The sequence below is a fragment of the Eretmochelys imbricata genome, chromosome 16 (assembly GCF_965152235.1).
Source record: "Eretmochelys imbricata isolate rEreImb1 chromosome 16, rEreImb1.hap1, whole genome shotgun sequence".
NCBI classification, from domain to species: Eukaryota; Metazoa; Chordata; order Testudines; family Cheloniidae; genus Eretmochelys; species Eretmochelys imbricata.
In genome coordinates this window covers 24,904,076-24,930,005 of record NC_135587.1, presented here as the reverse complement: position 1 = coordinate 24,930,005, position 25,930 = coordinate 24,904,076, and the positions used below count along the sequence as shown (strand labels likewise).

The window sequence follows — 25,930 nt, the reverse complement described above, 5'->3', positions numbered from 1 at the left end:
GGTAAGGAACAGAAATTCTCAAGCAGTCCCTCTCTTTAGTGTTCACTGTAAATTCTGGTCTCAGTAACTGGCCTTATAGACTGCCACCTCAAGTCATTTAACCGTTACTGTTTTGAGACTCTTCAATCCCACTGTATATTCCACTCTTATAGTATTTTTCTGCAACTGCTGTAGTCTGAAGAAAATGATATACATTTAACTGCATTTTAGATGAGTCCTCAATTACTTTATAAGCTGTTTAGTTATTGGAAAAATGACCTGTAAGGCTGATGTAGTCAACTTTATTCAAATGTCATACACCTCCTCACACTCTGGCCATCATAACGTCTCCTGTTTTTTCATGTAGCTCCTGCACCTAAAACAAAATCCCTCTGTGTGTACCTAATATCCTCGTTCTTCGAAACTCACTTTCCCCACAGATTTCTACTCCTGGGCTGTCTGCTCTTCATCTCTTATCATGTGCAGTATCTATTTAAATATCAAATCTTATAAAGCATTGAGGACCACATGAAAGCAAAAACTTAAAAGGCTTTTCTAAAACATACACTAAAAGGGTCTATAATAAGTAGAGCCCTGCGTGGATACAAAATTTGTATCTGCATCCAGTCTGCCATCCTCAAACGTGGCTAGCAGATATCCACATCCATGGATATAAAGCGGATATTTCCAGATTTGCTGGGCTCTAATAATAAGATTACTTATCTAGTCTGACATCCCATCATCCAGGCTTCCATTTCCCTTTACGAGTCAGTAGTCTCCCTTTGACTGGTGCAGAGATTTGAGGTTTCGGTGGATAGGTTAATGAGGGGGGGCGTTTTCTTGTAGTGTAACCCTCTGACCAAGCAAATGTTCTCTCCTTCTATGGCAGTGGTTCTCAAGCTTTTGTATTGGTGACTCCTTTCACTCAGCAAGCCTCTGAGTGTGATCCCCTCATAAATTAAAAACACATTTTTTATATTTAACACCATTATAAATGCTGGAAACAGAGAGGAGTTTGGGGGTGGAGGATGACAGCTCATGACCCCCACTTAATAACCTTGCAGTCCCCTGAGGGGTCATGACCCCCAATTTGAGAACCCTTGTTCTAGGGCAACCAGAAAAGTCCAAACTAAATATAATGCAATCCGTTGGTCCTTCCCAAGCTCTGTCTTCTACTCCATTGTAAAAGATTAGCCAGTCTCTTGATCCTTCTCAGTCTAAGCAGTTCCTTCCCAGGACCTCAATTCTCAGCCCCTGTTAATACCAGGGAATGAAGCAGGGCACTTCTTCCCACCCTTGCTGGAAGCCCCAATCTGGGTCCCTAAACAGGTGCCAGCAGCAGGCCTGCTACCCACATCATTTCTGTATTACCTCATGCTTTCTCCTTCTCATGCTTTACCCCTTCCCAGAGCTCCTCTCTCTTCTCCCAGGCCTCTGTGCCAGCCCTTGCCCGTACCATCTCCTGGACTGCTTCCCCATCTCTCTTGGTAGAAAGCATGCATTTCAGTAGCCTACAATTCCCAGAATCCCTCTGAAGACTAGATCTCCTAAAAGGCCCGTTTCACACTGAGCCAGGATTGGATCATGCTTCATCTACAGTCTGCCTTAAATAGCCAGTGCAAACCCAGTGACAGTGCCTGTGTGCTCAAAATGTTTGAGGGGCCTGTAGACCAGAAAGATCAACCTTTGATGTTCCTCAAGAATCCAGGGCTTTAGAGAGGGAGGGAGAAGTATACCAAGAAAAAAAAATTGAGTCAGAAACCCTCTACATATTACATTTCATTTTGAACTAAGGAATGTAAGACTGAAAATGGGAACTATAAAATAACAATTTTGTGTCCTGAGTTTGAAGAATTAAGTACCATTGCATCTAGGAGACCAAATATAGGTAAAGTTCAAGGGATGTATAGCAAAGTATTTATTTTATAGGCATTTTGCCATCAAGTCCTTATCCTTTTTTACAAAGCCTATAAAAGCCCTGCTTGGGTACAGCACCTGGTTATCAGAGTTGTTGTTGCTTTTTCTGTTTTACAGCTGATTTTTTTGGGGGGAGGGTGGGTTCCATGGTGGAGTCAAATGAATTTCCTACTATCATGCAATGAGGCAGTTGCTCAGATACGATTGGAATCCAGGGAAATCTGGGCCACCTATCAAGAACTCTTGCCATTAGAGCACATCCTCTTAGCTTTTAGGGTATGTCTACACTTCAGATAAACACCCAGGGCTGGCCTGTGTCAGCTGACTAAGGCTACAGAGCTATTTACTTGTGGTCTGGGGCTGGAACCTGGGCTCTGGGACCCTCCCCCCCGCCATGGAGTGCCAGAGCCTGGGCTCCAACCCGAGCCTGAATATCTACACTGCAATTAAACAGCCCCATAGCATGCGCCTATGTCAACTGACACAGGTTAGTCATAGGTGTCGAATTGCAGCGTAGAGGTACTCTTAGATATGTTTTATTCTTTTCTAATTAGTGAATGTTGATGATCCTCTTAAAAAAAAAACAAACAAAAAAAAAAACCAAAACTTGATCTCAACAGGGTACATGTAAACCCTCATTATCCAAATGTCTGAGACATACCTGCAATTTGACAAATTTTGGGTTGTATAGTAGGAGTTCACCTATGCGTGGTGTGTGAGCATAATTGATGTTGAATGTTCAACTTTTGTGTTTCCTCTGTTGTCTTTGCAGCAGCAGAACACAAATCATTGTGCACCTTGGCTGAATTGTGCCTGTCTTTCTTAAAAAAAAAAAAAAATACTGGTCCCATTCTTTTGACTCTCCATCCTAGGGGTAGGAGGCAAGTGCAGAGATTATTACCCTTGCAACTCTTCAGTTTTGCTCACTAGCAAAAAGCATCACTGCAAACCATAAAAAGGAACTTGAGTGTATCATCTTCTAACTTTCAGACCTCCTTAAATAAAGTTGCTGAAGAAAATATAAATGTCTCCAGTGAGTATACTAGGAGGTCACTATGTTATCACAGAATACAGAATCTATATTCTGCTCTAACCCTTGTTCACTGACTTTGCTCATAGGAGCTTGTCATTCTCTCTCTCAACCAGTGTTTGCACTTCATGTCTAAGCAAAGCTCTTCTGCAATAACTGTTTAGGTTTGCCTTTGTCTGAACTAAAACTGAATAATATTTTAGGAAGAATCTGGAGGAATACTCAGTTTGTTTTTTCACATTTAATATTGCTTATTTTGAGTAACCTCTTTCTCTGAAGAAAGATGCTTGAACAGTCAAGTAAAATGAAAACTTCCTGGGGTATCCAAATTTGAATTCTATGATGCTTCAAAATCTAAAGACTTGTGAAAAATGCTGTCATCTATGGAATGTTCCAATTGAACCTGGGAACTTAGGGCATTCATAGATATTGTGTTACACTCCACTGTTGTTAAAATAGTAGGAATTACAACAAATGACTATTTAATATTAGAGAAACTAAAGCAAAATTCTTCATAATTCCATTATTCAGGAAAGTAATCTGATGGCAAGATTTGGGCTCTTCAGATGCTTAAGGGCAACCAAACTTTTGCCCAAAAAGGATTGTACCAGCCAGCTGGTAGTGATGTGAGCGCCATACATGACTTCCATAAAGTTAGACAGTGACTTCAAGCACTCATAGTTAATATGGAAGAGATGCCATTTTCGGCTGACAAGATTAAAATGGAGCATATTACACAGGAACCTGTTATCTCTGCTAGCCATGTTAAAGAGACACTGTCAATTTAAAATTCATACTTAAGCGTGGAAATTCTGTACCTACTATTGTTACAATACTTCAGATTGCTGCATTTGAAACAGATGTAGTTGCTAGTGCTTTATTTCCCCTGTATAGTCAGTTATCTTTATTTCCCCATGTAACACGTGTGACTGTTGAAGATATATTTGGACTTTATGTTCTTTTAAAGGTGAGTTTGGGTGTGGGCTACTTGATAAAAGTTATGTATTTGCCCTCAGATGCACCCTGGCCACCTGGATTATATAATCAAATAATAGGTAATGCAAGCAAAGTGTATTCTGCCATGGTAGTAGAAAGTGATCCTCAATTACCATTTTTATAGTGGGGGCTCACCTATGATTACTTGATATCCCCACTCCAGTTACTGTGTCTTGGCTAATCAGGTGAATCATTTTAAAATGTGTTAGATACATTCCTTGTAGGCAGTGTTCTCTTAATTCTCTATTAATTAACTCTTCTTTGTTAGGCAGACTTAGCCTCCAAGTTGTAAATGATCGCTTATCTCCAGCTCTTGGCTTAGTGACACTTTTTGCAGGAGGACTGGTAAAAATGTATCAGAGTGTGAACTTTCCAATTTATCCTCTACAAGTTTTTAATACGACTAGAATTATTTTTAAAGAAAGTTATCTGGAAACTAAGGTATTAGAGGTGTCAGAGTAGCAGCCGTGTTAGACTGTATCTGCAAAAAGAAAAGGAGTACTTGTGGCACCTTAGAGACTGACTAACATAGAGAAAACTACTGCATGCATCCAATGAAGTGAGCTGTAGCTCACGAAAGTTTATGCTCAAATAAATTTGTTAGTCTCTAAGGTGCCACAAGTACTCCTTTTCTTTTTAAGGTATTAGACAATCTGGAAATACTAATTTACAGAATAAACATTATGCCTCCTCAGGGAAGCCTTGGGATATCTATCCAAGTCATCTAGATAAGATTTTATTTCTAGGTATATTGATCAATTTTTTAATTATTCAGACATGTCCAGAGGACCCCTGTGTTTAGAAGCTTGTAGTATTTAACAAGCTCTGTGACTTGCAGGTGAGCCATAATGGCTGTAACCTTTGTAGTTTTGTTACGGGAAGGAAAATAGCATGGAAATACAGTTGAAGGTAAAGCCACAGAAATGTCAGTATCTCAGTATTTCACCTATTCTTTCTCTTAAGTGAGCATTTATAGCAGGAGTGTCAAACTCCTTCTTTGGAAAGCGCTGAATTCTATTTTGAATTATGGTCTGTGGAATAAATTTAGGACTACTTAGGTCCCTGCACCCACACCAGACACCAAGTGATGTTAATAGGAGGTTTGCACAAAGTTCAAATATAGAAAATATGGCCTCTAGCCAGTAACTAAAAGTTGTCATCCTTATTATCTATCCTACTGCAATGTAAATAAGTAATGAAGTACAAATAATTTGTATTTCAGTACAATGCCATGATTGGGCTTTATAGTTAATGGTCATCTGAAGTTAATGTGGCTGGGAATGTTGACATTGCTAGAGCCATTATTTCAGGCTTTCTGCAGATTCAGGAAGTCAACTTTGCATCAGTTTGATTCTTGGCCGTATTTTGGAGGTTGAGGGCTTTTTCTTTTAGATGAAAGTGCAGATTCTGCAGAATGTGAATGTAATGTGCAGGCCACATAAACATATCAAGTGGGCTGGATCTGTCCTGCCAGCCAGGAGTTTGACACCCCGATTTACAGTATTTAAATTTGTCCTCATCTCTAGTATGGTTACTGTCATTCTAAGAGTTTTAAATGGAGAAAGTTTGAAGTGAAATTTAAATTAGGTTACTCATTGCCCTCTACACAGGCTTTTCAGACTCCTCAGATCAATCATATAAAATACTCTGTGGTATATTCTTCAAAGTTTTAAAGGGCTGTCTTCAGTAAGAACTTCCATCTAACTAGAATATCTTAAAATCAGCTGCCACAACAACTATGTCTAGAAACAGGATGACTTTTTTGTTGCTGCTGACTCAGACCCCAATGGCCAAAGATTCTGCTTCTCTAAAACACTGACAACCAAAGCAATGGATCACTGATGTTTCCCTGGAGGTCTGGGGTGGTACCTCTGTCCAGGAGGAGGTGTTATAACACTTTAGTGTGTGTATGGGGGTGGGTTTTTGGAGGGGGGTGAGGGAGTGAGAGAACCTGGATTTGTGCAGGAAATGGCCCAACTTGATTATCATGCATATTGTGTAAAGAGTTGTCACTTTGGATGGGCTATCACCAGCAGGAGAGTGAATTTGTGGGGGGGGGTGGAGGGTGAGAAAACCTGGATTTGTGCTGGAAATGGCCTAACCTGATGATCACTTTAGATAAGCTATTACCAGCAGGACAGTAGGGTGGGAGGAGGTATTGTTTCATATTCTCTGTGTGTATATAAAGTCTGCTGTAGTTTCCACGGTATGCATCCGATGAAGTGAGCTGTAGCTCACGAAAGCTCATGCTCAAATAAATTGGTTAGTCTCTAAGGTGCCACAAGTCCTCCTTTTCTTTTTGCGAATACAGACTAACACGGCTGTTACTCTGAAATATACCCCAACCTGTGCTTCTCCCTCCACCACCTAATATGCGTCCATCAGTTTCTCAATTATAATTTGCCCATTCTGCAGAATGCCACATCAGTGAATAGATGGGCTGAAAAAAATGGATGTTTACTAGGGATTATGGTTAATTGAGCTCCTATTTACCAATCCATTTGACCCTCATGCCATCCTCTTTGCTCTCCCCAGCCCCCCCATGCTATTCCCTACTGAATTGGCAGGAATAATAGGGCTATTTTTATTGGCATCGTAGCATTCTACTTAATTTGTTAGAACTGAAGAACACAGGTAGAAGAATGTCTTTTATTGACTGGATTATAAAAACATTTCTGGTGTCTGCAGAGTGTCTTTGAGAAGAATTTGGAGACAAAATGTGATCATGAGAACACTACAATTCATCGTTACTTTTGTGTAATTTTAATTTTTTTTCTTCCATGTGAGTGAAAACTAGATACATTCTAAACTCCTTTATATAAGCTGATATTAGACAACTTACAAAAGCTTTCCTTCTGATGCCTCTCACAAACATTACTGAGAATGGGTTTCTCATTAGTGCTTGAGAGAGAGAGATGAATATATATATATACACACACACATCCATTTACAAGGTAATTGCTTGAAAGACTATGGCCTTTAAGAATTGATTTAATATATTAAACAAGAGATAATGCATTTTAAAAAAAACTAACATCTAACGCATCCCTATTTATAACACAGATCCTTTAGCAATTAGGGTTTTAAATGCCTTTTAGGTTGCTAAAGTAAAACACCGTAAATTAACAGGATTGTGCAGTTTGTAATGTGAATTCTGATTAATTTACAGATATTCTGCTAAGATGGTGTTAGACCAATAGATGGTGCCATTACCTTAGAAACTGGTAAATTGTTTACTTAGCATATAAAATTAATGAAACAGTTGTATTATATGTGATGTCATGATCTACTCTAGCTCTTGATAGAATTAAAATATAATTATTAATTTGGTTTTATATTTTATAATGTGCTCTAAAACCAATACATTATCAAATATAAAACCATAAATTATTTCATAATGTGAATAGGTAGTGATTGATTAGTGAACTCGTGGTGTAGGAGTGCAATCTGCTTTTATCGATATGGTTTCTTTTGGCACTTTTGCTTTAAAAAGCTTTAAGTCTGATAGTTCTCTAGGCGGGTTACAGATTTTGACTAAAGAAAATCAACTAACAGGAGCAGTTCATATAAGATATACATACAGTTCTAGCCATTTTATTTCTCTTTTGCTTAAACTTGTTTCATTTTCTGATGTACCAGTTCTGTGGTTTATTTAAAAGCATAAACAAAAAGTAATCTCCAGTTTACCAAAGAACATCCTGTATGCTGCCATACTCAGCACCAAATGTACGGTTTCTACCCCGTCTAGTCCACATTGTGCAGACAGGTTCCATGCTTAATTAAAATAAATTTGGTTAAAGCTTGTATAGTGGTAACGTTTAAATAACATCTAAAGATTGTGGTGCTGTTGTGATGTGCAGAAAGAAGTGGTGGTGGGTTACAAGGTTCTTGGCAGGAAGTGGTAGATTTGACTGGTTTGGGGTGGGCTGCCTTTAAGAAGGAGAGAGAGAGAAAGTCAAGAGTAGTGGTAATTACATGGCTGATGGGTGCGAAGCTGGGGATAACGGGCTGGAACTTTGAAACCTCATTACAGACCAAAGACAGTTATCAGTATTTGAAAAATGGCACAGTATGAATCTGTCTTCATACGCTGTGTGTTTGAAACCAAGTTTATGCTGCTTCATCTGGTTGCTCAGTACCTAGAACAGGTACACACATTGTATGGTTTACAAATAGGTTCCATTTTATAGGGGTTGCTTCACTGATTCAGACGTGCATACTATTTGTAATGGAGATGGCTATACCCTTCTCTTTACAGATGCATCTGGAACTTAAGGATTTTTGTTGTTGTTGTTTGTTTAACTCCTAATTTAAAAAAAAAATACGTACGTTGTCACACTTAACTCCAAAGAATGTTTTCAAATGACAAATTAGTACAAATTAACTGGTAAATTTTTTTGGTCACCATGGATAGTTTTATATAAGGGCAAAACAGATTTTTCTGTAGTGAGTGGTAAAAGTACTTTTGTGGATGAATACAGATGGTCTTCCTTTGCAAAGGGTTTAAAAGAAACTCAGTGCTTACTCAGGAGTGAAAGCATTAAATTAAACTGTTTATGCTGACAAAGGACAAATTTGGATTTCAGCAAACGATGCAAGATTGTCTGATTGCTTGTCTTGTCTAGAAAAGCTACTAGTCAAGACTTATAATGAAATACATGCATAAAATTAAACTGCTTGAAGTCTGTAGTTCAGCTTTCGGCAGCAGTAAGATGTATTCCAGTGGTCTCTAGTGGCTGAACCTAATCCCTTGGTACCAACATTGTTTTATATTCATAAATCAGCTCTTCATGCATTGGCAATGTCGGCCTGCGGAGCAAGCAGTACCACCGAGAGACTAGGCCACTGAGCCAGGAACCAGATTGAAAAATGATCCCAATCGATGGGGCTGTGGAGAGCAAGGAATTTTTACCTAGAATGAGCAGCAAATTGAATAACAATGAGTGTGTGTGAATAAGTGCCCTGTCAGGGAGCCCTGACACTGATGGATTAGAAAGTGCTAAATGTTACTCTCTCAATGCTGAATACCTCCTCTAGAATGGCAGGCTGAGGTAGCAAACAGGTCCTTGGGTACTGAAAATGGACTGCTGTTAAGCAGTAGGAAGTTCTCTGCAGTGAAAGTTCTGCTAAAAAAATCCAGTTAAGCTGATTTTAAAAAGCCATTGCAATTAATTATGAAACTGAAGGGGTGGGGAATAACTTACAACATCTGGATTTTTTTTTAGTGCAAATACTAAAATTTTAAAATGGAAGTTAACTGCTAAGATAATTTGAAAACTCCTAGGTTATGTAAAGGACAAAGTGTGATTCTAACATAAAATTCCATTACAACAGAGTCCATTGTTGTTGTTTCTTAACCTTGTGGCAGATTCTAATGGAATGCCAGATTCCATAAAGCAGTTTTAAAAATTAATCAGTTTTGAGCTCAGAAATGCTAGGTCACATGTCCAGATTAATTACCAGATTTTTATTACAGATTTTAACCTCTCAAATCTTAGTTTAAAATTTTATTTGAATGTTTCAACATGTCTAGCAATTTACAGTGTTACTTGTTTAACTGTTAGGTTAATTACTAATTCTTAAAGAAGCATCTTCCTAAAATGATGCTTACGGAAAACATGTGCAAGGTTAACTGTGTTTTAGGGCTGGCAGATCATTGGAAGTGCTATACTATTGTATTTTTTTTATGTTTACTGAGTTTTTACAGTTCTTAAATTGATCATTCATAGAAATAAAAACTAGTTTAATATGATGAAGCTTTCTGACTGAAGCTGTGCTTCTGATTCTACATATCTGGAAGTGTGTGTGTCTTTTAGAATGGATCAGACAATGCAGTTTTGAAAAACTTGTTCTTCATTATAAGATTGTTTTATTAATTAAGCATGGTAATTATGCAGCTTTCAAATAACTTTTAAGAAGAGGTGTTTGTATCTGTGTGGATCTGAGGAAGGAGATGCTGTTAAACATACCTAAAGCAAATATGTAATATGATTATTATGTTGAATATGAGATTAGTTAGAGATTAAATAAATAATTCATTGAATTACCAAGTATGACAGTGCTTTATTAATCCTTTCAGTGGCTTTGAGACATTAATTATTAATTAATTGAACAGCTATGCTTTTGATAATCAGTGAGGTTGAATCTCAACTGCTGGTATTTTATATTGGATGCTGTCTATATAAAGTCAGAGCACGTTTCCAGATGAATTTCACATATCCAAGTTGCTGTTACAGTTGGCAAACATAACTGTTGCAGGTTTCCCTTTGTGCCATTGTGCTAAGTGTGCATTTAGAAATTTGCCCTTAGTCCTTAGTTTTTATGGCCAAATTTTCACAAGAAGTTGTGTCCAATGTCTCCTGTGATGGGGCATTCCACTCACCGCATGGATGGCGCCGCCTCCTGGCTATTCTGGGGATTAGCTCTGCAAGGCTGATGCCCCTTCCTGCGGTTGCACACCATTACTCCATCTCTTTCTTCTGGTCTGCAGCCCCTATCACGCTTCACAAGCTGCTGCTGCCTCTTCATGACTCAGCCTTATGTCCGGGTCACTGTACGTTTTCCCTTCCAGGGTATAGTCCTTCAAAGTCTCTGGCACTTACACAGTGACCCAGGCAGTCTTTCCGTTGACTGCCCCACCGGTGTCATTTCCCCAGTGCTGGGTAGGGGAACCTGGGCCCACTTCTACTCCTGGTTCCAGCCCAGGGGCCCTAGAACATGCAGTGAATGTCTGTTCGGTCCCCAACCTGGCTGTTTCCCTCACCAGCATGCCTCCCTGTGGGGTTTGCCAGCCTCTCTACTCCCTCTTCCCAAGGAGCAACCATGGGCTACTCGTCTCTATAGCCTCCAACCATATCTTCCTTCTCTTAGGGAGTGACTGGAGATTACTTCCCTGGCTTTATAGAAACCCCACCTGTTCCCACACAGGTGAGCTTCCCCTAATTAGGGCTCTCTTCTCAGCCATCAGCCTAATAGGTTAATTGGCCCATCTGGCCTCCATTAACCCCTTCTGGGCAAGTGTGAGGTGGACATCCCATCGCAGCTCCCATTTGAGCGCCTGCTTGAAGTAGGCAGTCTTTTAAAAGTACTCGACTCCCAGCAGCTTACAACTTTTCCCAGTGACAGCTCCTGGGTGTCGAAAATTTTTGAAAAATCTGTCTCCAATTCTTTAAAGACAGCGGTTTTATTGGAGGGAAAATGAGAGGTGTTTTCCTTTACACCCCTAACGTGTCCTCTTTCGATGCCAAAGTGAAATGCCACTTACCAGTAGATTGTTCTGATGTTTATAATAGATTGCCTAATAATTTCATACTTTAATCAGTGGTTAACCTAGTTTAGAGATAAGATTAATAGTCTGTATCATTAACATAACATTGAGCTGAATAGGTGCCATTCCCATCTCTGTTAGAGCTATTGTTTAAGGGTGCTTGCAGAGATCACTATACCAGTTACATTTGTTTCACATTTGAAGATTATTTTTCAACTATGAGGGCTAGAAACTCTTTTTAAAATTAAAGCTTAAAATCTCAAGCACAAGGGGCAGCCACCAGAGAAGCACACTGGTTCACTGTTTCTGTGAACTGGCCCAATTTGACCCCTGCTTAAAGTTCTCATCAGAATTTGTAGTAATTTGCAGTGTTGTTGTAGCCCTGTTGCTTCCAGGACAAAGCGGGTGAGGTAATACCTTTTATTTTGTCAGAAATTGGTCCACTAATGATATTACTTCTCCTACCTCGTCCCATTTCTAATAATTGTATTTCTTTCCCTAACTAATAGACAGCAATGGATTATATTTTGCAGTGTTAGGATTTTTACATCTCTTCAAGCATTAGCACTGGAAAATGTTTAACTTCTTTCTGCTTGCTTGTTAGAAATTGTTTGGTGGATATAGAAGACATAAATAAGAGAACAGTTTTGGTTCCCACATACACATAGGCTACCCACAGTCCCTTAGGACGTTGGTTTTTCTGTGCTTTCAATGGGCATTGCAATGAGAAAAATTGGATGTCCAGCTTTCACTTAGTTCCATGGATTTTTATTGGCTGCTTGCCAGTCATAATATATAACTTTCCCAAGGCATCCAGAATACCTGGAACATTGTGAATTTGTCTGGATCATACATTTGACAGCCACTGGGAAGTTCTGCCAGGTCTGCAGCTCTACAGACAGCCAAACGAATGGCTGAATCCATCATTTTGTACACAAGAATTTAAGCAGTTTTTGCTAAACTGTTTCAATTGATACATTTTTTTAGTGTGAATGAATCAAGCTCACTCTCCAAAGTACCTCACATCAGTGTAGTCAAGTAGTGGATTATTTGGATTATTAGAGGAATGCAGAATAATAAAATGTATTTACTTACTCTTCTAAAAATGCATCCATAATCTTGGGTTGCAAGTATAAGCATAAAAATACAATTTATAAATTTCAGATATTACCCAAAGTCCCTGTTGAGCTCCATCGTTCAAAAATCCATACGTCCTCAGAAGACTTGAACTCTGTTCTTGTACAGAACGTTGGGCTGTTCAGTAAGCCTCCTATCAGGGCACTTTTCTTTAAATGTGAGGCAGTAAAATTGTACTGTAAATATAAAACAAATACTCAGGATTTACTAACTCAAGACGTACAATTCAGAATTTGTAGAGAACCATTGCACTCCTGCTCCAAGCTCTGCTTTCTATTTTCACTAGTTTTGTTAGCACCATCATGGACTTCCATTTTTTGTGGATGTATGTAGGTTAACTAATGTAAAAATACAGGTCTCAAAATTTAGCAGCCTTTCAGCACCTCTTTGAAAGCTTCCTTATATGTGGGATAAACTAAATTCATTTTTTAATTTGAATTTCAAATCTAATACTTATTTGTTATCTTGACCAGTATAAATAATAAGGGGCAACTCTAAGGAGCATTTAAGTCGTGCATTGTTTTTATTATGTTATGTAACTTTTTTTAAACTCTAGAGACTTTCCTTTCTTTAAAAGTTTGCTTTGTTCTTGTCCTGGGATTCTGAACCTTTTGGGCTTAAAACTCACTTAGGATTTTGTCTTTGGGATCTCTTCCCCAAGCAACTGGTGGAGTGGAAGACAACATCTATTCCGTTTGTCCTTTCTTTGAGATTATTGCTTATAAGGAAAAACCATTCTAATTGAAAAGAGAACAACACAAGTGCTATGTAGAATAAGTGGATGGTTGGGAAAGCTATCTATCCTCTTCTCTAAGAGCATCCACTGGTGTACACAGGAAGTGTATGTGCAAAAGAAAGATATATAAAATGGGGGAGTGTTAACAGAAGTTTTAGAAAATGAAGAAATATAAATTTTTCGCTTATGTGGTTATTACTGAAGAACAATAATCTTGTCTTTGAAATATTACTTTTACGCTTATATTCTGGAAACTTTATATTTTGTGCAATCATACTAATCATGTGAAAGACACCTAGATCCTAGTATAAGCAGTTCTAACATACTGGTTTCTAGTATTTTCAGTAGGCTTCCCATCCTGCTTGCAGAGGGCCTTATCTGAATTAAGGAGGCACCTATAGTTTGGGGATCCATCCCCCATATGGCTCTTTATCTCTCCAGTTAGAATTGCTTTTCCATATAATTTCACTTAGACTAGCTTTGTTTTTGCATCTTCATTTATACATAGGGTCCCATATCTATTCCAGAACACAATTTATTTTGCCCTTGGTTAGAAAATGAGTGAAATTTCTTTTGTCTGCTGTTTTGTCTGTTGACAACATCTGTTTATATGGTTCTCTTCTGCTGCCACTCCCTCAAATTCTTTTTGTTTCCAGTTGTAACTGTTAAAAAATGGAATCCACATATTGCTCCAAGGCCTAAATGAATAGTCATTGCTTGTAATACAAGTACACACTTGGAGCAGCCTACTGCTTTTAGATGTGATGTATTTGGTACTGTAAAGGTAATGATCCTCAACCACAGCAATATTCTGTAACAGGAATATCTGTCATATTCATTGGGATTACTGTGTTCATTGATTTGTGTCTGTAAATCTGCTGTTTCTACCCTTTAAATTTGATCTATAATTGGACCTCCTTAAATGGTTCAGATAAGGTAGTCTGTATTTCCTCAACAGTGTCACTGTCAGCTTCTCCTTTTTCATTATACATTCAGCAGACTGGATAAAATCAGCAGGATACCTCATTTGAAACTGTTTAATCGCTGTCTTTTTCTTTTGCTAAACCATTGAGCTGGTCAAGCGATGTACACAAATCATTTTAAATAGAAAATACGGCTTTCTTTGTGACCCAGCTAAACAGATAGTACTATGCAAAACACTTTAAAAAGTAATAAATGCCAAAAAAATTTTAATTGGAGTAAAAAATTGTAGATAACTTTATTCGCTCTCCAAAAGTTGAGCGTCCTGAAATATTGTCAGGGCCATGTACAGACAAGATGATGTCTTCCTAAGAATCCACTCTTTTCTGAACAAATCAAGTCTAAAATTTCAAATAGTGCTGAGCTGCTTTTTGTCCATGTGTAGGAAGTGCAGATTTATGTATAAAGCCTGCAATTATATTGTTTCAGGAAAAGAGGGGTTCTGTTGCATCAATACCCTTGTAGTGCAATCTTTGAATGGATCAGATATGTGATATTAAATGCTTGGCTCCATATTTGCCATTTTGTCTATTTCCTGTTACTCTTCAAAGTACAAAGTAAAAATAATGGCTCAAAATAAATGCTGCATAATAAATTGTTTTAAAGTAGAAGTGGAAAATAACCTGGTGGCAGCAGCTATTGCCATTGCTGGTACTCTTGTCTCCATGTGTCAAAATGACTATCCCAGGGCAGCTCATTAAAACAATCTATTCTAAGTGTATTGGTATTTAGTGTTACACCCTGCAACCTGGCAAGGCACAGGAGTGGGACAGGAAATATAAACTCTGGCATTCATTTAACTCACTTTCTATAACCTTGTTTTCATGCTTCGGCATTTTACTGTAAATAATTTACACTAATAAAAATTGGACCACACCAAGTCGGTATGGACTAGAGGTAAATTTGGGACTCAAGTAAGTGTCACCTGTCATGAGAACAGACATTAAAATGGCATGTGGTAAAATAAGGGTCAGTATTTTAATGAACAGTCAGGTTTGTGGTGTGTTGCCGTTTTATTGACACTCTTGTTTTCTTTTAAAAATACTCTATAGCAATTCAGCAGTTACTTTACAACTACATCAAAATTTAAATAATTGTCTTAACCTTATTATTGTAGGTTCTGGATCATTGGCAGCAATGGCAGTATTTGAAGATAAATACAAACCAGACATGGGGGTAAGGAATGTTTTGGATTTTTTTAATTTAGTATTTCTTCTTTCAGTAATTCTCAAAACACTGACATACATCAAATGGGTTTGATGCTAATATTGAATGTTGCTTTAGTTTAAAACAAAAAACGTAACCCTCCTGCTCCCAATGTCACTCTGTAGTATGCCGGCTCATTGCAGAGCTGTCAAAAAATTCAAATGGACACAGCCAACTTACAAATCCCAGTACTGCTGTTTGTAATTTCTTTAATTGGTTCTTACAAAAGCTTCTATGGTTAATGTAGGTGAAAGATTGGAGGAGAAATAATTCTGTTTACAGGTTACTTTAGGTATATGAGAGTCCCTGTATAATCAGTTTCACTCTTTCCCCTGTATAGTCCATTTCCTCATTCTCTCCCCTCCTTGTATATCTTTTACGTTCTTTTAAAGAAAGGAAAATGTGATTATAAAACCACAAAAATTGGCAGAAGCCAGTACCTGAAACTACCTTTTTCTCCTTTTTGAAACTGACTAGATTTCAAGTTGGCTGTGGCCATTCAAATAACAACTGTTCTCCAATCTTCAGGATCTACCTAAAAGATGTTATCAGAACATTTATAAGTTGCTTTGCTGATGGTCTATATCAAACTTGAGTAATCTATAAATGCATGTTACTATGCAACCGTAATAATTTAAGAGTAAAAGCTGAAAGCAGTGGTGCCATGATCAAGTTTTGGATACATGATGCGCCTGAATAAGATGATTCATTCTCATTATATCTGTTTATGAACACATCCGTTGCATTATTTTTATTTATGTATAGCTTTTCTTCACACCTATGTAGAATATAAGGTATACTAGGATTTTTAAAAACCAGTTATTGTTCAATAACTATTCACCTAAAAAGGGAAAAATCCACAGTTGTCTGCAGATACGCTACTGATGAAAATAAAACTAAAAGAATTAAGATGCTTCCTATGACTATACCTGTAAAATGCCTCAGTAATGTCAGGGCCTCCTTTAAACCACATTAATCTCTTCAAACTTTCCTTGAATCCTTGCTGCTTCTAGTTGCAATTGATTAATAATTCCACATGTTAAAGAAAAATAATGAGAATCGAATACAAAATTGAGAGTTTGAAGTAGATTAAAAATGACGCTAACACTTGATTATTTTTCATAATTGTCATTGGAACATCAAAGATAAGCTATAACATTACTTTAAGGTATTTAGTGTTTAACTGAATCACATAGCGGCAAAACGGAAAGTTGATAAACTACAATAAATGTCTTCAGATTTCACTAATCTGTGTTACATCTCTGCTATAGACCAATTTCTTAAATCTTTATGCAGTTGATTCAGCAGTGTGATCCTATAACTCCACTGAATTCCTCTCTGAAGTTATTTAAATTTGCAATTTTAAGTGTATTGGTTTATTCTGTTAAATTTTCTTACGGAGTAACTTCACGTGGATTAACAATTGATTAAAAATTAGTAGTGAGTGCTTTTCCGGTTGTTAAATTCGTTAAAAGATTACACAATGGGCAATAAATGGATCACTTTTCAAATTACTCCTAGAGAGACTCTTCCCAGAACGTTTCATATGAAGTAGTTATAGTTCTGTTAAAATGTTTTTTTAAGTTTTGATAACAAACAAGATCACAATTGCAAAGCTGCTGTTGCAGAGAGCACCTAATGAGACAGGACTTCGTTTAGCATGTAGAATGTATAAGCAATGTTGTCAGAATTTGGAATATTTTTAATTAGGCACTCAGACTCATTCCTTCATTTAAATAGCATGAAGGTTGTGCGACTAACAGAAAAATCCATTAAATATAAAGTAAAGGTTGAGTCTCCACCCATGTAATGCAAACCATTGTGAGAGTGGCACATCACGTTTTTGACTCTGTCCAGTTTCCTGTATAACTGGGTGTTTTTTAACATGTGCTGCCTGAATTGACAACAAGGCCTAAAATCCTTAGGAACAACAGCTACTGCACAATCCCTTCTTAAAATTCAATAGCATAATTTTTTGCCATCTTGAAAGGAAAACCTTAAATCTCATTTTCAATTAGTTATCAAGATCCTTGGTTTTTAAAGTCATTTTTGAGTGTAACTTTTTTTTTTAAAGCACCAAAAATTGGTAAACTTCCAATTGTTTTTACTTAAAAAAGTCAGCCTAATTAAATTGTCTTCATACACAACCTTAAATGGCAGGAGAAATTCACTATTGTATCAAGCATGCAGAAATGTAGTCTACCAATTTGTTGAAACTGATATGTAGGTCTCAAGACTAGCATATAATATAAGCTTGGTTTTATGTTTATTGAGTATTCTGTTAATTAAAATAGTGATATAATAACACATCAGAACAATCTAATATACCTAAGAGCTAACTGAGAAGACTCAATTGGACTTTTTTTTTAAGACTTACGTTCTTCTCCATTTTTCTACTGTGGCTAACAGGTTAAAAGTCTAACTGTTAATTCTACATTTTTGAACACTGAAAATTAGGTTACTGTACACAGTGGGAAATTCAACAAGATTAAAAAACAAAATAAATATTAATTATAGTTCTATCGATAGGAGTAAACAATCACATAAATGCAGCAAATCTTTGTATTATATGGTATGGACATAAAAATCGTCAATTGCTAAAACACATTGCAATGATGAGAAATTTAAAATCCCTGGAGATTAATTCATTAAAACTGGGTAGTAGATTAATATTTTTCTGTCAAGATCAATACTGCTTGCTTTTGCATTAATTGTCAGAATATCTTGCTAGGGCTACTGAAAGGTAGTAGCGTGCTGCAAGACCATCACATCACAGACAATGATTCAAAGGCAAACTGTCCTGCACCCTCTGGTATCGACTTGCAAATTAGCATCTGGAATCTAATTAAACAAGCTTAATGAAAGTAGCAGCTGAATACTGCTGGAAAAGACAATCAGCTTTTTTCCCTCTGATATATATTCTGTACTATTGAAGCTGATCACCAAACACATCGTGTGAGCACAGTTAAAAAAATTAGCATTTATTTGAAGAATAGGAACTCTTTTTCATTCTGTTATGCTTTTGGCATGCACTGGCGTCCCATGAGAGCCATGCCACAGCAGATAGTGCACAATATTTATAAATCCATGACAGGCAATAATAGGAACTTGAAAAATTCTTTTGCTAGAATTTCAAGTTGAGAGCTGCCAAAAGCTGAGAGGATCAAATCTGCAGTGGCAGCTGCTGTGCCCTACAGTTAGAATTGTAGACTTTGAAGATGCTCAGCTTAAAGAAATGAAGACTGCAGGCTTAGCCAATTTTTGCAGGTTTCTAGAGCCCTGGCTCTCTGCCTTTTGAAGATGAGTTGCTGAAGCTTCTCCCACTGCCTGAGGCATGCTAAAACCAACAGGATGTGTTTTTTTCATAGACTTTGTGTGTCTTCAGTTTTGAGTAGCAGATGCTTTGTCGATGCCAGCTGTGATGGTCCTTCTCTGGTTGCAATGCTGAGAGATGATCTTTACCCAAAATCCTCCAGCGAAACTGCCAAGATGGATAGTGACGTATACAAGTGCTACTTCTGCAGTCTAATTTATGGAGTCATGTTTCATTGTGAACCAAGTGCTGGCCTCTAGAGGAACTGTTATAGATTGAAGAAGTGAACGCTTTCAGCCCTGAAGGACTATAGATGTTTCAAAATGTGATGCCAAGCACCTGGCTGCTGTAAGAACAATATTAATTTGTCATGTGGGTAGCTACAGATCTACCTTAAATAATATAAGTGGAAGAACAGCAGAGCTAATACAGAGTTGTGAGCTTAGTCAGTTTTTCCTTTTTGTGGCGTACCACCTGCTGTTAAACACCACATTCCATTTTTTAAGTACATTAATGGTTTGTGCTGTTCCAAAAACAGTATCGAGAGATATGGCAATCATCCTGAACTAGGATAAATTCTGCCTACAATATTAGATGCTGGAGCTTTTGAAATGTCTTTATCCTTGTGGTGATTGGATTCCTAGGGATATTTGGGGGGGAAAAGACCTTTAATAATATAAATGTTGGTGATTGACCCTGCCTCTCATGAAGGAGAAGTTTTTGCAGGTTTATGGAAGAAAATTACTTGATTGAGAAATACAGGTGCACACAGCTGTATTTTAATCACCTGATGAAAGCTTCATGTTTGACTGAGCAAAGATACAGGCCACTCATGCTTCTGCTTTGTCTTCCATATTTCATCAAACCAATTAAAAGAGAAACCAAAATAAGGAGACTAGAAAGATGACCAGCAGAAGTCATAGAGAACCATGATTTCAGGGAAATTTAGTAAAGCTGTTTGAAGTGTTCAGGATCAGAGGACAAATAGAAAAATAAGGGTGTGGGGAAGAAATGCAGGATTTAAATAATTGAATCTGAAATTGATCATTCTAAAAATATGAGAACATGCAGTATTTTTGATTGTGCAGTCTAACATTAGTTTGAGTAGTAAATGCAGACAAACATACATAGGGGAAGGAGAGCTTTCTGAAGCCTATGGACAAAATTTCTCTCTCGCTCTTTTTTTTTTTTTTTCCCCCCCTTCAACCCATTCTCCTGACCATATTCCCCTTCTTTAAAAGAGTGTTACTGTACAGGACAGGGCAAACCATGGACTGTTGGTTAATCCACAGGAGACAGTGGCACTATTTCTGGCTCTGCTGTTGATCACTGAGACACCTGAAGGCCAATGGCTCTGCATCAGTTTCCCCATTTGTAAAAAGGGGATATTCTCTTCCTCAAAGGGAGATGAGTCTTAATGGGCTTATGCAAAGTCATTGATATTCTAAGATGGAGGGCTTTACTGCAATTTTATTTCTATTTAAACAAAAATACTTAAAAGGGATAATTCCGCAACGTTCCGAAAGCATGCCATTTTCTTCCATTATTAAACATTATTAAAATATTTCGTAAGTACTTTGGGGGACAGTGGGAAAACATGCATCCGATGAAGTGAGCTGTAGCTCACGAAAGCTCATGCTCAAATAAATTGGTTAGTCTCTAAGGTGCCACAAGTACTCCTTTTCTTTTTGGGAAAACATGGGTGTAGCAATATGTAGCTGAGTATTTGTTTTTACTAACTACTGACAATAATACTGGGTTATTTTTTGACTGTCAAAACTCTAACCTTCATCAACAGTAGTAGTCTCATCAGTCTTATTTAGATTGCATCTGTATGATTCGATGCTCGAGCAATGACAACCTGCATATGAATTTTATATTAATTAGTGATGGTTGATCAAAACGTCTGTGTCCCTGCCATAGGGCTCAGGTGTGGAAGTCTGCAGGCTAATCCCACCAGCTGACATTCAGAGGTTTAATGACTCCATGGGAAGGTGACCACTTGCTGGGAAGTTTCTTGGCTGAACTCAGACAGCAGACAATAGAGATCAAGCAAGAGTATCCGAGTTAAGCAGAAGAGCCTGCCTGAGATACTTGAATTCCTGTTAGTGTCAAACAGAGCTTAAGTAAACAAAACAAAACAAAATTAAAAATCTGACCCCCCTGCACAAAAAGAACTGCTTAAAATGTGTGCTCTGTGTATGTGTTTATTTCATTACACAGTGACAAGAGATTAGGCTGTTAGTAAACGTCTTTACTGCTTCTTATTGCTAGAGCTCATGTTAGTACAGATTTGATATTTCCATTATGTGACTGCTCTACTCCATCCTTTGGAGTTGTCTATCTCTGCGCAGACTGGTGTCAGGTATTAGTGCAGACAAACCTTTATTTTCAGGAGTTATATCATACTGTTTCCTATTTTTAAACGAAAATTATTTAAACATGTTAACTCAATTCCTGTTTGATATATTGGACAGGTTCTGTTCGTAACTCCTTGCATGGACTGTCATGAGGAATTGATTTCCATTATGGAACTTATGAAAAACTGGAAATATGAAGTTAATTTTAAATGTATCCTACTACTTGGCAGCTAGATATGCTCTTAAATGGCTGAGATTACTGGAGAGGAGTTCTTAATATATGCTCTTTACATATATCAAAGCATAATTTCCAAACGAAAGTCAGATAATAAAACTGCCTAAGGGTGATTTCCTTCCGAGTTACCACTGATACCCAAAACACTTCTTTGTTCTATATACTGACTATTTCCAGATACAGGAATCTTGTCTAAGTTCATCCATTCTTTAGTTTAAATTGGACCCTGCTGCATGGCAAAGGAAACAATTTCCTTACCTTTGCAGAGGTAACACAAAGTTTGTACACAACAATGTAGACAAGCTATTCACAAACTGCTGAATGTTAGAGAACATTTTACAGCACATAGGATAGATGTAGGGCAGGTAATTATTTTTTGATGCATTCTCAGGAGCAGATGTTCCAATCTAAATTGTTTTAGTTTGTATGTTTCCTGTAACTGTGGAACAGGGAAAATGTACTGAGAAATATTTCACATTGTACAATGCCTAAGTGCTGCCCCTGCAGTGAGAATCTTGAAGGCAGAGTGTAATTTCTGTATGAGCAAAGAACATTGAATTGGAATAAGGTCCCAGCAGAATTTAGACTAGGCTGAGAGAGTAGAAGCCCTTCAAATGAGTGAATACTTACCAAGTTTATAAAGCATTTGGGTAAACTTAAGTGGAAAAGGATTACAAGAGGGCCTAGGACTTTTTCTTTTTAAAATAAAATGTTGATCTTTCTTCACCCTCATCCGTCAACATTTTTGGTGATAGTGAGATGAGCATGGAGTGCTTCGCCTGAGGCAGAGGTGTCATTGCAGGACTTTGTTCCTATGGGGTATAATGGCATACAGTTACTTAAAATGACCCCTGTGCTTGGTTTGCTTTTCTCTCTACTCCCCTGTAGCTAGGATCCAAAACGTCACTACAGGGTGGTGGTGTAATATTAGGCAGATTGAGAATTTCAGGTTATCAAACTAAAGTCTTTAGTGTGGTAGAATTATCAAACTCCTTTACTGCTGAACAAGTCCATTTCATTCTGAGAATCTGTTCCTTAAAAACTCTGAATATCAGAACATCACAAGTGATGGATTAAATCTGTTCTCATGTTAATCCATAGTTATTGTGAGTATAGAAGCAGCCAGAAACCCTACAGATTCAAGATGAGGCTTGTAATTTAAGATTTCATACCACTGGAACAATGTATTGTACTATTCTTCATGTAAGGAATGAAATATAGGAACCAATGTTACTGAATAGTATCTTGGAATCATATAAGTTTTTGTCTTGGCAGGTAATTTGGCATAAATTGTTAATGTAAATCCAGGTTAGTGGGGAAGACATTATTTTACTAAAAAAGATAAACTGCTGATTAATTCAGTATAGAACTCAATTACAAATTGAAAGTGTCTCTGCGGGACTCCAGTACCCTAAAGACAGCAGATGTTGAATTGATACTCCAGCATATTTCACACTGGTATGAAATATTAACATGGTTTATTATACTTGTGTGGTGTACAACATCAGACGGGGGGCAGTAGTGATGAGTCTGGGCTTGCAAGCATATGTACTAATGAAATATGAAAATACTGTAATTACAAAGAGTAAGGACTTTGAGAGGTGTATTTTATTGAAGAAAAGATCTCAGTAGAAAATGGTAAGTTTAAAATAGTATAAATTTAAATTTTGTTTACATGGTATATATAATGTACAAGATAATACAAGAAAATACATCATACAACACAATCTTTTTTAAATGTACAAAATCAAAGACATTAATATTAAAGCTTAAACTGCTGTGTTCACAGGACTGCTAGCTTCAGTGCCCTGGTCAGATCCAGTTTGGGTAATTAGTTACTGTCTACTCCATATTTGCCCTGTAGTTTCAATAGGATGTCTTTCCTCATTGCTGTAGTGAACTGTTCCTTTTAAATAGATGCTGTGTTCACTCTAGAAGCGGTTACACTTCGGTGGTGGGTGAAGTGACTTGTGTGTTAATATATCAGCACAATGACAGCAGCATAAATTCTATAGTAGATACTGTAGAATTTGGATCAAAGAGATTTCCAAGTGAGCCACACCAAACTGGAAGGTAGTGTCCCTTTTTAAAGGTGTTTGGATAGTTAAACCTTGCTGTGTCGTAGTGGTGACTTACGATATGGGTGATAGTAGCCACATCAGCCAGCAGCAATGACTGTTAATCTTCTTAAGCAGAGATATAAGTGTTAGTGTTGGCTAGGACTAGGCTGAAAAACAGCAACCCATTATTAAAAAAACAAAAAACAGGGAACCCTAAAAATGACAAGAATAATCCTATTTTAAAAGCTTGCAGAAAAATTAGGATCTAGGAAAGTGTGTATCGGTTAGCTTTTATTTTATAACAATGTATCACTCCAAATACTACACAGTTTGACCCAGAGTTCCAATAAGTAGTAATCTGCCAAGGGATCCAAGTCTAATAATTACCATTTTTTTAGCTTCTTGTACCTCAAAGCTTTGAACAAAAATTGAGAGATTTTCACAGTGGTGTATGTGTACAAGATACACTGAGACTCCTTCCTACAAATCTGTGTAAGTGCAAATGCTTCAGAATTTGGAGTTCTTCAGATTTGTTCCTAATTAAAGGCTGCAAGCTAGATTGGAAAATAAAGCAATAGCTGCATTATCTTGATCCAAAATATGAAAAATGTTAGTTCTTAGTTTGATCTCTTCATTCACCATTATTCTCCCATCTGCTGGAGTGTTCATAGGTTTCTTTATGTCCTACACTTTTTAAAGTCTATCTACTACAGCTAAGTAATGTGTGTGATTCAGAGAACCCTTGCCCTAAGAAAAACACATGCCTTCAAGTACCACAAAGTTCCAGAATTCTGTATGGGAGAAATTCAGTTCTGATTGTAAGGCTCCATTTTTATCCCTGTGCAGGTGGGCCTCGCAGTTCTGGGAATGATTTTGAGGGCTGCAAGTGGTAAGGAGCGCCCCTATCTTTGAATTATACAACTACAGAGTTACAGTAGTAGTTGAACTGTGATCTAGAAATTGATTTTTTTTTTTTTATTTTCACCTGTCCTCGTTTCTTGACCATCTAGTCTGGCATTACCCTAATTTCCTTCAGTCTGTCTTCTATACACTCTAGAAAACTAATGACTGTTTCTGGCACTTGTCTGCCCCATCTAAGCACCATTTTGAATACAGAAGCAGAAAATACATTAAATCTTTGTTTTCCCCCCATGTCCACAAACTAATCTTGCAGTGAGCGATCTCATGGTGATCATCACTGACTGCCTTTTCTTCACCACTGCTTTTCCTTTTTTACTATGTGCCTTTTGTAATTATTTCAACTGCTCTTTTAACAGTTACTTGAACGGTTGCTTTAATGTACTTTAGCTTTAAACCAATCTAGTGGATCTGAGTGCAGTATTTTTTAACATTAAATATACAGTAATTCTCTTTAAAGAAATTCCACTTCCCTTCTGTGCTCTGTTGTCGTTCCTCCCATGCTTGTCTTTGTGGCGTTAGACTAATCATGACAAGCGGAGCTGTTTACTGTGTCCCTCTTCTCGTTCATTTACAGTAAGAGTGATGTATTCCAGAATATCTGGATGTTGTATCACTTTATGGTCCAGCCCCTTACTCCTCTCATCATCCTGGTGCTGCCACATAATTAACATCCTCTTTGCCGTCTGCTTTTTTACTTTTGTTAATTTCTTAGCTGCTACTTAACCTCCTACAGTCTGGTCTCCAGAATCCTTCTACACTTGATGAGGCCACTTTGAACATCTCCCCTTTGAACCTCTCATTCTCTTAAACGTTTCAGACTGTGATCAGTTGTGTGCTAAGATGAGCTTGTTTTTTTCAGGGCTTCAGCAAGCCCCCTTTCCACTCCCACATGTTCCAGATGTGCTTATTCAGCAATAGCCCCATCTTGCACTGCTGAAACTATAGGATTTCTCTCTACTCTGTGCCCATAGCAGCTCCGTCATGACCCTTTAGAGCATGTACAAAAGATGATGGGGAAAGAAAAGGCAACAAAACATGATGTGAAGGCAATGTCAATAACTCCCCAAAGTCAGCACCAGGTCCAGTTCAATTAAACTTAACAATTCCCAATTGGTCACTCACAAGCACTCACTTCACGTAAAGAAAGTGAGATGAAAACAAAGCACAGTCTTTTGATTCGGAGATCCAGTATGATAACTTCATAAAAATATTTTTCTGTTGTAAAGCATTCATCTGCCTATGACATTCATCACCTAAACTCCATTGGATGGGAAGCTCGGTGATTGGGACTTTCAAACAGTCTGAGTATTAAGATTGTATATCCCAGCGCCTCCCCCCTCAGTTCAAGTTAAAAATGTAGCCAAACAGATTCGTTCCAAACTAAATGGTTGGCTTTCAACCCTCTCTTTCAAAAAAAATTAAGAAAAATGCTTTGCATCAGAGCTGTCATCTTGGTTCCCCTGTCTCTTTGGACTTTCCCAAAAAATTTTAGTGTTGCTTCCAGTCACTTATCGATCTTCAACACAATTTCTCCCAGCAGACAGGCATAGCCACGCTTTCACATCCAGCAGTCTGCTGATTACACTTCCAAAGTCTAATTATTCTTTTGTAGCCACTTATGTCCTTCAAGAGGTATTGTTTTCCTAACTCCCAGGCCTTCTTTATAGATTTTTTTACTATGTCTCTGTCCTTGGGCTCCCAAATACTCTTCCTCACCCCTGAGATTCTCACTTAAAGTAGTTTGTATATTTTACTTTTTCAGTACAGGAAGGACATGGAACAAATTTCACCC

The 25,930-nt window shown here is 37.6% G+C and overlaps 1 protein-coding gene across 1 annotated transcript in view; it reads left to right on the top strand.

Moving 5' to 3' along the window:
• Nucleotides 1-25,930, top strand: part of PSMB7 (proteasome 20S subunit beta 7) — a 41,066-nt gene that overhangs the window by 6,300 nt on the left and 8,836 nt on the right. The window contains exon 6 of the mRNA XM_077835786.1: nt 15,161-15,219. Within this exon, the coding sequence (XP_077691912.1) occupies nt 15,161-15,219 (59 nt within the window). The remainder of the gene's footprint in view (nt 1-15,160; nt 15,220-25,930) is intronic.